The 13340-nt window shown below is 41.6% G+C and overlaps 1 protein-coding gene across 4 annotated transcripts in view; it reads right to left on the minus strand.

Moving 5' to 3' along the window:
- Nucleotides 1–13340, minus strand: part of WWC2 (WW and C2 domain containing 2) — a 250000-nt gene that overhangs the window by 22536 nt on the left and 214124 nt on the right. For all 4 annotated transcript variants that reach the window (XM_021007608.2, XM_021007612.2, XM_021007613.2 and 1 more), the window contains one exon: nt 7612–7854. In XM_021007608.2, coding sequence (XP_020863267.1) covers nt 7612–7854 — 243 coding nt within the window. The remainder of the gene's footprint in view (nt 1–7611; nt 7855–13340) is intronic.

A 13340-nucleotide genomic window follows, 5' to 3' on the forward strand; every position in this document is an offset into this window, starting at 1 on the left:
CTCCCACAAGTTTTTGAATTCCAAATTTTCACCCCATCTCCCCCCTCCCCCCACCCCAACATGGCATGCATTCTTAATATCCCTTCCCCTAGTCTGTCCTCTCTTCTATCTCTCTGCCCTTCTCTTATCCCCTTCCCCTTCTATTTTCCTATAGGGCAGGATAGACTTCTGTACCCCATTTCCTGTATTTCTTATTTCCCAGTAGCATGTGAAAACATTTTTTTAAAACATGTTTTTAAAACTTTAGGTTTCAAATTTTCTCTCCTCCCTCCCCACCCACCCTCATTGAAAAGGCAAGCAACTCAATATAGGTTATACATGTGCAGTTATGCAAAACACTTCCATAGTAGACATGTTGTGAAAAACTAACTCTATTTCCCTTAATCCTATCCTGCCCTCCCATTTATTCTATTCTTTCTTTTGACCCTGTCCCTCCTCAGAAGTATTTACTTCTGATTACCCCTTTCCCAATCTGCCCTCCTCTCTATACCCCCTGCTCTCTTGTCCCCTTCTCCCCTATTTTCCTGTAGGGTAAGACAGATTTCCATACCCAATTGAATGTGTATGTTATTCCCTCCTTAAGCCAAATCCTATGAGAATAAGATTCACTCATTCCCTCTCACCTTCCCCCATTTCCCCTCCACTGTAAGAGACTTTTCTTTTCTGTTTTTTTTTGTGAGATAATTTACCCCATTCTACCTCTCCCTTTCTTCCTTTCTGAGTATAATCCTCTCTCATCCCTTAATTTTATTCTCCAGATATGACCCCTTAATCTTCAACTCACCCTGTGCCCTCTATCTATCTTACATATACATACATATAATTTTTTTCCTCCAACTACCCTAATACTGACAAAGGTCTCATGAGTTATAAATATCATCTTTCCATGCAGGAATGTAAACAGTTCAATCTTAATAAGTCTCTTATGATTTCTCTTTCCTGTTTACCTCTTCATGTTCCACTTGAGTCCTGTATTTGAAAGTCAAATTTTCTATTCAGCTCTGGTCTTTTCATCAAGAATGCTTGAAAGTCCTCTATTTCACTGAATGACCATTTTTTCCCCTGAAGGATTATACTCAGTTTTGCTGGGTAGGTGATTCTTGGTTGTAATCCTATCTCCTTTGCCCTCCGGAATATTATATTCCATGCCCTGTGGTCCTTTAATGTAGAAGCTGCTAAATCTTGTGTTATCCTGATTGTGTTTCCACAGTACTTGAACTGTTTCCTTCTGGCAGCTTGTAATATTTTCTCCTTGACCTGGGAACTCTGGAATTTGGCTATAATATTCCTAGGAGTTTTCCTTTGGGGATCTCTTTCAGGAGGAGATCTGTGGATTCTTTCAATTTCTATTTTGCCCTCTGGTTCCTCTATATCAGGGCAGTTTTCCTTGATAATTTCTTGAAAGATGATGTCTAGGCTCTTTTTTTGATCATGGCTTTCAGATAGTCCAATAATTTTTAAATTCTCTCTCCTGGATCTATTTTCCAGGTCAGTTGTTTTTCCAATGAGATATTTCACATTGTTTTCTAATTTTTCATTCTTTTGGATTTGTTTTACAGTGTCTTGATTTCTCATAAAGTCACTATCTTCCAATTGCTCTATTCTAATTTTTAAGGAAGTATTTTCTTCAGTAAGCTTTTGGACTTCCTTTTCCATTTGGCCAATTTTGCTTTTTAGGGCATTTTCTCCTCATTGGCTTTTTGGACCTCTTTTGCCATTTGGGTTAGGCTGTTTTTTAAGGTGTTATTTTCTTCAGTATTTTTTGGGGTCTCCTTTAGCAAGCTGTTGACTTGTTTTTCGTGATTTTTTTGCATCACTCTCATTTCTCTTCCCAGTTTTTCCTCTACTTCCCTTACTTGCTTCTCAAAATCCCTTTTGAGCTCTTCCAAGGCCTGGGACTGATTCATATTTTTCTTGGAGGCTTTGGATGTAGGAGCTTTGACTTTGTTGTCTTCTTCTGGTTGTATATTTTGATCTTCTTTTTCACCAAAGTAAGATTATAGTCTGACTTTTTTGCACTGCTTGCTTATGATCCCGGCCAATTACTTGAGTTTTAAACTCTTTGTTTAAATGTGTGGAGAATGTACTGTTCCAAGCTTAGGGGGTTTGTACAGCTGTTTTCAGAGATACTTGTAGGGACCTGTAAATTTTCAGTTCTTCCAAGGTGGTATGATAAGGGGCGAGGTGTTTACTCCTTTCCTGGCCTGTGACCACAAGTATTCCTTTCTGTCCTGTAACTGTGAGGAAGGGTTCTGCTCCACAGCCACTCCAAGCTCCACCAAGCCAGCGCTCCTCCTCACCCCAGCACTGCTGCCTAGAACTGTGACCCAGATCCAAACACAGGCAAAGCAAGAGATCCCTGCAATCCCTCTCTGATCAGCCACTGGATTCCCCCTCAGTCTGTGGGCCGGAAGCTTGGGAAGCAGCTGCCACCCCAGGGCCGCACTCTTGGGATATGGAGCTGAAACCCCACCTTCCTTCTCAGCACGACAGAAACAGACTTTTCTCACTGACCTTCTAAGTTGTCTTTGGCATTCGTGGATTGAGGAGTCTGGAAACTGCCACAGCTGCCTGCAATTCAGTCCTCTGAGGCCTGCTCCAGGTTCTCTGCAGCCTGTGCGCCCATGCTGCGCCACGCTGCACTCCCAGCCCGGCGCGATACACCTTTCTGATCAATCATCCAGGTTGTCTTGGGCTGGAAATTTGTTTCACTCTGTCTTTTTGTGGGTTCTGCTGCTTCAGAATTTGTTTAGAGCCATTTTTTATGAGTATTTGGAGGGGGCTGGAGGAGAGCTCAAGCAAGTCACTGCTTTCACTCTGCCATCTTGGCTCCACCCCCTATACTGTCTCTACCTAGATTCTTTGTAGTTAAAAGAACATTCACACAGGAGAGAGTAAATGAGACATCCATGGGCAAGTCCTTTCTGATTTTCAGTTTCCTCTTCCATAAAATAGAGATAATATTTTCACTATGTATTTCATGGGGCTGGTTCTGAGGAAAAGACTCAGATGTTCTCCAGCTGTTTTTTAGTCGTGTCCAACTCTTTGTGATGCCATTTGGGGTTTTCTTGGCAAAGATATTGGAGTGGTTTGCCATTTCCTTCTCTGGCTCATTTTTGCAGATGAGGAAACTGAGGCAAACAGGGTTAAGTGACTTGCCCAGGGTCACACAGCTGGGAAATGTCTGAGGCTAGATTTGAACACAGGAAGATGAATCTTCCTGACTCCAGGCCCAGTATTCTGTACTATGGCTGCTCCCATTGTGAGGAAAGGACTCGGTGAACCTCAAAGTATTACCCAAATCTGCATTGTTATCATTATTTTACTCATGCAGAATGATGCAGTAGGAAGAACTGAATTAAAAAGTGAAAACTGATGACCTGGACACAGATCCAATCCCCACTAATTACTACTTCCGTGATCTTATTCAAATCATCACCACCTGCACAGCTTTGCATGGTGGCGTGAACTCTCATGTACCACACTTCCACATCCCTTCCAGGATGTCTCTTTACTCTCTCCTGTGTGAAGCCATTCTTTTTTATCCTCAGAGGCTGGAGCTCTCTCACCTCCACAAATGACTCCATACATACTTAGGTACTTGTATAACAGGGGTGTGCTGCATGTGCAGAATGCCTGGGACAGCGTGTCCATAAATGGGGAAACTGAGGCTCCTCCCTCTGGGGAGGGTCACGACGATGGGGCATGAAAGCACTCTGAGGTGAGGTTGTGGGAGCGTGTGCAGATGCTCTGTAACCTGCTCTAGTGTGCTGACCATGCAGTTTGGAGGAGGCTTGTTCAGATGGCTGTGTATTTAGAAGCTGTTGTTGGTAAGTTATCTCAGTTGTATCCAAACTCTTCGTGGCCACATTTGGGGTTTTCTTGGCAAAGATACTGGAGTGATCTGCCATTTCCTTCTCTAGATCATTTCAAAGATGAGGAACTAAGGTAAGTGACTTGCCCAGGGTCACACAGCTAGTCTGAGGCTTGATCTGAACCCAGGCCTTCCTGATTGCAGGGCCTGCACTCTGACCACTGCTCCACCTTGCTACAACTAGGGAACATCTTTAAAAGGCTTCAGTCAGCCTCAGCCTAAGTGTTTTTTTGGGCCTTCCTAGCTTTGGCTGCGCTGCCGTGATACGACTCTGCTTACAGTGTTGAATAAGAGACACCGCTGTAAGGGGAAAGTCCTTGGTGCCTTCTGCCCTCTGAGGCCATGCCTGTGAAAGAGCCTTAGCCTCTGCATTATTTCACATCTGTTCCAGGTGAAAGAGGTGGAACCTCCAATCTTGTGAATTTTGAAAGATCAGGATGGGTCCTAGGGTTTGGATTGGCCAGTCCGGGCAGTATCTCTACCCCCTGGAGCAGGGAGTGACCTGACAGTGTGACCTTTGGCACCCCACTCCCATGGTAGGTGAGAGGAAGATTCATCTGGTGCTGACGCCATGTTCGGACCTGAACTTGGTGCAACAATGCTATATGGGAACTGAGCTATGTTGAGTCTATTTCCCCAAAGACCAAGGAAGTGGAGAGAAGAGTATGCCCCCAAGATATCTGGGGGAAATGTTTGTATGATTGCTTTTGCTATACCTTTGAAGCAGATACGCTTTTGTAAAAGCTAATTGATATTATGTGATTAGAAGGAACCGAGGCACTAGTTACTGACACCTATCAGATGAGGAAATAGGGCTGGCGTGAGCGTAAGCAAGAAACACCCAAACTCCTCGTGGTATCCTATAATCGTAAGGGGCAAACATAGCCTGCCTGGCTCTGCGTAAGTGGGACACAGCACTCTTGCTGTATTTATATGTTGCAATCACTCCTATTCTCTAAAGGACACAATCCTTCCCTTTAGGGATTATTTTTCATTTTGTTGTTGAATTTCCAACAGTTAGTACAGTGCCTTGCACAGGAGAAGCATTTAATAAATGTCTGTTGGATTTAATATGACTTCTCTTGGTCTATTTCCTTACCTATAAAATGAAGAGTAGCACCAGACGTCTTGTGAGGTCCCACCCAGATCTAAACCTGTGATCCCATGATCTTAATGGACACTAGCACCTAGGAATCTGCCCTCTGCACTGCTGGTTCACACCTGGAAAGACCTGAAATCTGATTAGGATCCCTTCATGTGTCTATGATGAACTGACCTCTACTTATATCATCAACATGAGAGATGGTAAGAAAATGCCTATTCTTAAGAGCTTTTAAGAGATAGGAAAAATTGACTAAAAGTGAGATTAGATTAAACTGAATTGCTGAAGGTAAACCACAGAAGGCTTTGGCCAAAGGTAAAGGGATGCCATTTTGTTCCAGTTTTGAAAACTCAGAGACATTATTTACCTGCGAGAGTACAGTCACTAGTGAAGCTGGCTCCTAAGTTAGACACAGGAAATATCAAGAGCACAATTCACACCAGCCTAAATATATACTCTCGTAAAATGATGGCTTATCACAGGGACAATCACACTGTGTGACAGAACAAGAAACATCAGACTCTCAGGAGTCAGAAGACTTGGGTTCAAAACCCAGCTCTGCCAATTTTTAGCCACGGGGATTTGAGCAGATCACTACCTTATTTGCACTGGCTGCCTTGGAGAGTTGCAAATAAAGTGCTCCATAAACCAAAAAAACCTCCATAAATGTGATTTGCAAGAGAAGGCTGGCGTTGGAGAGGTGGGCTTTTACAGCAACAAGCACTTTGAATCAATCGATCAACCCAAAAATGCTGCCCCATTTTCCAAATGTAACCCAACTTGATCTCCTTCCTCTCTTCAAATCTGGACCCAGCCCGCTATCCAACACGGATTGTCTCTAACCAAGACATACATTTTGGAATAGCTCAATCCCGTAAGCATTTGTTAAATATCTCTTACGTCCCTGCCTCAAGTCTCTCCCCACTCCAGTCCATTCTCCACTCAACTATCAAAGTGAGTCTCCAAAGTGCAGGGGTAACTTGCCCTGTGAGTACTGATGCCCTAAGCACTTTACATTTTCAGCTGCTGTTTTGCATCCTTCATTTTCAAAGAGGACCAATGACACCATGGGGTGACATCTTGACTTGTGCATGAATCGAATTTAAGTGAGGAAGAGCTGCATGAAGTCGTCGGTCTCATTCTTTCTTCCAGAGTCATTAAATATTTTCTTTAATGCTAATAACAACGTAGACAGCATATATTTGCACACATGCAAATACACACGTATTTTTATATACGCAAACTTTTACTATAATTCCCTAGAATTTGAGGGAATTGTGGTGGTTTAGTTCCTTGTAGATTTGTTTACATGAATAACATTACACTAAACGTAAAAATTTATTTTACCCGTTTTATGTTTTATGTAGCCTAGGACCCGGGGAAAAGCCGGTCCTGCAAGCGTTGTCTGCTTTAAGTACAAAAGATAACCTATTGTGACTGAAGCAGCGAGCAATTACATGTGTGAAAATAATTTTTTAAAAACTCTATCTGTAGGAATATTATTGGGGGCAAATAAGAGATGCAAGAATGAGAAAATCTGCGAGCAGAGAAAACACTTTCAGTGTGAGGAGTTGGAGGAGAGGTGGTTAGGGAAGCCTTCACCACCAGGCATGAAGAGGGTGAATTCCAGGGCTAGAGAATAAATGCACTGGTGGAAAACAGCAACGTGGGACTGGGGAGCAGTTGGCGATCCAGTCTGGCTGCATGGTGGAGCTTGTAAAAGAATAACGTGGAATAGGGCTGGAAAGAAAGGGTGAAGTCAGACTGTGCAATGCTTGAAATGCCTGGAATAAGATGTTTGCCTTGTATCATGCATGTAGGCAAAAAAAGAGCCTTGGATTACTTCTGAGCAGGGAGCCACACATACCTGTGCTGTGGGAATGTTATTTTGGCCACTGTAGGGGTTGGAGAAAGGAAAGACAGGAGGCAGGTAGAGCAACTAAGGGGCTACTGTTTTATGTTCTTCTGCTGGTGCTCAACCGTTCAGAAAGGCACAATGACATTTACAGGCATTCCCTTCATAAAAACAAGTATCATAACTAATATGGAAATATGTTTTACATGACTACACATGTATAACCTATATCAAATTGCCTGCCATTCTCAATGAGGGGGGACAGGAAGGGAAAGAATTTAGAACTTAAAAATTTAAAAACAAATGTTAAATGCAGGACAATATCAGTTCTTTCTCTGGAAGTGAATATTTTTTTTTGTTTTTGTTTTTGGGGGGGCAGCATGGCTACTAGGAAATATGTTTTCCATGATTGCACATGTATAATTGATATGTTGCCTTCCTTCTCAATGGATGGAGGAGGGACTGGAGGGAGATTTTTTTTTTACCAAAAAAAGGGGGGGGGGAAAATAAATGAATGAATGAATGAATGAATGAAACACCTAAACCTTTAGACAAACTGTTGTCCAACTCACATCTCCTATCTGTAGAGTGAAAACTCCTACACTGTTCCTAAGGGTACAGAAATTCCAAGTTCTAAACAAGTAACATAAACAGGCCTTTGGAAGATACTATTTTTTTTAAAGACACCCACATTTTAAGGTGGGAACCTCCTTGACTTCGAAGCAGATTAGACAGAACTCTATCCAAACCCTTCAGAAATGAAGCCACTGTCACCGGTACCTGTTTCTCAGCTTGTTTCAGGAGCTTCTGAAACCGCTCATCCTCCAGCACGGCGGCGGAAAGAGCCAGCTCTCCCTGGGTTTTCATGTTCTCCAGCCTCTGCCGCAAGTCTCTCAGGGCTTGGAGTTCATCATTCAAGCGGCTCTGCCGGGTCAAAGAGGCCTGAAGGTCCAGCTCTAAGTCAAGAGATGTGCGCGGGGGGTGTTCTTGTGCCGATCTTCTACAGACTGGCGGGCAGACGGTCTGGGTGGTAATAAAGGGAGACACAAACCATGAGCTGGCAAATGGTGTAACCTACAGAAAATGGCATTTTTTTTTCTCAATAGGAAACACAAGATACAAACACTCCCCCAACCCCCTCTGCAGGACAAGTGCTATCAGATCATGCAGCCATCCATTTGGCTTTGAGAAATTCATTCAATAAGCATTTATTAAGCACCTACGATGTGCTGGGCATTGTGCTAAGTGCTGGGGGTACAAAGAAAGGCAAGAGATGGTCCATGCCCTTGAGGAATTCACAATCCAATGGTAATGCCAATGAAGGTGAACTTAGACCCAAAGTGGTTTTCCAAATCTTAGGCAGGTCAAGGAAACTCTTAGCCCCCTCCCAGATGAGCTTTAACTCTACTTTGCATGCTACCATTTCCCCCATCAAGTTCCTTTAGCCTTGCTTACAAGTTATACATAATCCAGGTCTTTTTATGGGTCCAAGCCTACCCATCACACCACCATCCAGGCAACTAGCCCAATTTCTCCTGTATAGATCTTATTGGTACACAGACATTTGCATATTGTTGTCCCCTCTCCCCGACATCAGAATGTGAGCAGGGATTTTTTACTACAATTATCTCTTCCACACTGCAACTTTCTACATCACAGTTTTGATATATTGCAGGTTAGCACAAGAAATTAAATGGGAAGTTTGGGGGAGTTTTGTGGACGCTGCAGACAACATGCAAAGGCCAGCAGAAAAAGTATTTTTACTTAACATTGATCTACATTTAGCCTATGACCAAATACTTAACCCAAATTTTATAATATTCTGTAAACATTCTGCAAAAGAAAAAGAAAAAATTCAGACTTCTTGCCTGATAAAAGGGAGGTTCAAAAAATCTTACGCAGATTTTCCAGATCACAAGGGCACTGTGTCCCTAACATCTATGATGTGGAAAAGATAACCGTAATTTTTTTTGACTTTTCTGTATATCTCCAACTCTTAGAACCTACATGGAACTTAATAAATTCATTTTATAAATGCTTGTAGATTAACATTAAAAAAAACCCCCACATCTAATTATGCATCTAGCTCTGTTCTTCTGGAGGTTAACAAGAGTAAAGGCATGGTCTCAATCCTTAAGGAGTCATGACTAACAAATGTGAACCAGAAAATAATATGACCGACCATAGAATTACTACATTGTGTTGCCTACTAATGCATGAATGTGCATAGATGAGGGTGACAGCAGTGGAAATAGAGAGGAAGAGGTCATCGTAGAGAAATTTTAAGGAAAAAAATGGATAGGATTTACAAATACTGAAAAGAGGAGAGGATGGAGCAGGAAGGAAGGCTTGCATGACTATAAAGAGAGAGATCATTGAGGGAAGGGATCATGACAACTCTTCTGTCCTTATTTTGTAGCCCTGGATTGGGCTGCGTTTAACCCCATCATTACCACGACCAACTGAACACCTACTACGTGTTAGATACAGTAGGTATACTGTAAGCACCTATATTGGCTTTCCTTCTGTCCTCTCCTGCTCCTGAAATATGTGATATATGCAAGAACCACCCTCCACAAGCTTCGTTTTGAACCCATCACACACACCCTCACACACATACACACACCATTTTCACCATCAAATAGCTTCCACTTGTTTTTTTGCACGGAAAAAGTGGCTGGGCTTCAAATCCCTGCACACTCAGGTTTGGAGAAACAAGACTTAATGTGGCATGCTCACTCATTTGATGATGCTTTTGATAAACCTTCATGGATATTCTGGATTTTTTCTATGGATAAATCATTGCTCTTTCTATATATCCCTCATTCAGCATACCCTTTTCTGTTGATTTTTACCAGTCTATTCCTATCACATGAAAACCTGGATTAAAATGAACCTTCTACAAAAAAAGTGTTTCAAGAATAACTAGCTATAGTAATGCAAGTCACTAACATCCTAGCAAACCCACTGTGGCTCAGCTGCTACCCTCAGTTCAGAAGTTCTTCTGTGCTTTTGTCCATCTCTTCCTGAATTTTTTCAGTCACGTCCAAGTCTTCATAACTCCATTTGGAGTTTTCTTAGCCAAAATTCTGGAGTGGTTTGCCATTTCCTTTTCCAGCTCATTCAACAGATGAGGAAACTGAGGCAAACAGGATTAAGTGATTTGCCCAGAGTCACACAGCTAGGAAGTGTCTGAGGCCAGATCTGAACTCAGGAAGACAAGTTTTCCTGACTCCAAACCCAACACTCTCTCCACTGCGCCACCTGGCTTCCCTCTCTACTCCTGAATACTATGGACATGTAATACTTGGACTTAAGGTGTGAATCAATAAAAAGTCTGAATTACGTTATGGCACTACGTCATTCATCAATTCAACCCCTGAACTTTTAAATTATTAAAACAAAAAAAAAAGACCTTGGAGCAGCTGAAATATGTATCAAAAACCCCACGTACCTTGGACAACAAACCCTATAAAAGCAGATCATGTCTTTTGACCTGCTGGTCTCAGTACCATGATTATAGCCTAAGAATGTTAACAAAAGGGGGAAAAGTCCTAGCTGTACAAAAGTATTCAGAGATTAGTAATTAAATTGATTAATTAAAAATTAAGAATATAAAATAAAATAAAAAATGAAAACAGAGAATAGTAAATTAGTAATTCAATTAATTAGTAATTAGTAACAAAAAATTAGTCATTAATTAGTAATCAGTAGCAAAAAAAGAAAAAAGGGAAAGACTGAGGTGCTAGGATTTAGGAATGGCAGAACAAACTGTTTCAATCAATGTATCGGAATATGATTTTTGTAATTGAAATAACAAGACAAAGGAAGTGAAACAAAGTAAAGAAAACCAAATTAGAACATTCACATTAACTAGGATTACACAAAACAAACAACGAAATATCATAGGTATAGAGACAGCAGAAAGATTGGAGATATAGCAAATAAGTTGTTATTTTGCTAAAGTTTTTATTCTCATTAAACACACAATTCTAACATGCCTGTCTACAGGGCTCTCAGATCCACTGGTGATTAAAAACAGGGAGTCACAAGGGGCTGAGTGGCTATTGTGGGGTGACATGCTGATAGTGATGACTCACAGGGAGGGTAGAGACAGAAAAACTACAACAAGCAGATCTAAGGACTAAGAGCACAACAGCCAAGGGGCTATTTAGTGTAAATGGCAGACAGGCCTTCTAACACAATTACCCAAGGAATATAATGTATTATTCACCAATACAATAATTGTTGTTTACAGTGATGACCCCGAGGCACCATGAAAAGATCAAATCAATTGATCCAAATTGATCATAAATCAATAAATTTCATTAAATAAAGCAGGAGGATACAGAAATGTATACATTTTGAAGTCAACTATGCACCATAGATGAAGAACAGAAAAGTTAACGTTGACACAGTTAGAAGCAGAGCTAAAACTGGACCAAAATGGTTAAACTAAAACTTCTGGAGCTTGAAGTCATAATTTTCAGTTATTTGGAAATTTTACTTGTTTGGAACATACTTCATTCCCTGATATTGTTCCAAAGAGTTTCTTTGGAGGGAAGAGGAGATGAAGTTTTATTTTTCAAGTTTGATTAAGATTGGAACTGGACCCCAAAATGTGTTGTCCAGTAGAGGCCTTACATGTAACAGGGATAGAGACAGCAATTAAGCCCATGATTGTTGGTCGAGGGAACTCCTAAACAAAGAAAATGAGTGATGAGTTATTCCTGGATCTCAGGCACAACGCAGTGTAGAGACCATATCCAGGGCAAAGTCTGATCTTCACCTCCTGGTCTGACTTCTGCAAGTTCCTGATCTGGGTTTGGGTCTGAACAACTCCACAAGCTGGCACTGTCTCTTCAACTTACAGTCTTAGATAGCAGCCTAAAAGGGGGCAGCTAGGTGGTGCAGTGGATAGAGCACCGGCCCTGGAGTCAGGAAGACCTGAGTTCAAATCTGGCCTCAGACACATAACACTTACTAGCTATGTGACCCTGGGCAGGTCACTTAACCCCACTGCCTAGCCAAAAAAAAAAAAAGAGAAAGCAGCCTACTGAGCTGGGAAGTAAAGCCACATGTTCAAAGTCACATACAACTACTAAGATTGGGGTTCAACTTCCCCAGTGGTAGGCTTTTGATAGTTCAAGCAATATTTCTTGCTGATGATGATAATGAATAGATAATAGTTTGCAATGAATAAGATGCAGGTGCTTTTATTTAAAGAAAATTTTATTGATGCCTTATCTTTCTATCATAGTTCTTCCCAAATATATCACTTGCAAAGCCAAGATGGCAGAACAGCAAAAAATATACAGATGAGCTCTCCTCTACAAAGACATAAAAAAGGCAGCAGATCAAACTTCAATCAGTAAATCCAAGAAAAAAAATCATAGTGAATTATTTTGCTAAGCTAGGTTGGCATAGGGAGACAAAGAGGTCCGTGAAAAGTGGGGATGGGGTCTAGCCAGAATTGCTAGTGGGGGAGGGCATACTAACACAGGGCCCAAGGTTATATACAGGGGCAAGAAGAAGTCCCAGACCTAAAAGTGAGGGGCCTAACTGTGCAAGATGTAGAAAAAGGTGCCAATTGGCAGCTCTGTCACTCACTACCTAGTTCCAGATCAAAGGTCCAGTGAGAGCCTAAACAGGGGACCTGAGCTCAGGAACTTAGCATTCCAAAGTGAGGAGCAGTCCTGGGCTCGAGGCTGTATACTGACCAAGTAGCAAGCTTGGAAACAAGCAGCAACTGTGTGGCTCTGGAGTGGAGTGGGGTCTCAGGTCCAGCCATCATCCTAATAAGAAGCATACACCAGAACACCCCAAGCAGGAATCCAAGACTAAAGGGGAGCCTGAAGCTGTAGCACTTTTCAGCTGGCTCAAAGAAGCTGAGTTCAGCAGCAGACTACTTCAACTCCAACTAGGGATAAGCCCACAGGTATATTGATCAGACCCAAACCCAGATCAGGAACTTGCAGAAGTCGGACCAGAAGGTGAAGATCAGACTCTGCCCTGGATTAGATCTGCACTGTGCCTGAGATCCTGGAATAACACAACACTCAAAACCCCTAAAAAAGTAGGAAGGGGACCCAAAAGGACATAAACTTAGCTCAGACATTTCCTTCAGAAGTGCACAATGCTTAAAATAAGAGGTGGATTAGATAATACGTTTTTTAGAGGAAAACATTAATATCTAATTTAATCTTAATACCAAAACTACCAGATTGAAAAGTCTGACTGTTATTCTGTAGCCAGTCTCAACAAGTGAAGAGAGTTTTTCATGGATATGAGGTGGAGGGGAGAGTGGAATATCCATATGGCTTCATGACACTGACTAATGGACTTTGCTGACCTAGTTTTTGGAAAGCAAAGGGTTACATTTACCTGGTTCATCCTTAATGGCAAATATTTGGATGATTTTAGCCTACAACCAGAGAGATTTCAGTTTTCTAAATTCGAAGTTTAGTAGAAGACAGCTAACAATAGACTAGTTCTATAAACTGTTAAAT

Source organism: Phascolarctos cinereus, unplaced genomic scaffold, assembly GCF_003287225.1.
Source record: "Phascolarctos cinereus isolate Bilbo 61053 unplaced genomic scaffold, phaCin_HiC Scaffold_9;HRSCAF=440, whole genome shotgun sequence".
Lineage (NCBI taxonomy): Eukaryota > Metazoa > Chordata > Mammalia > Diprotodontia > Phascolarctidae > Phascolarctos > Phascolarctos cinereus.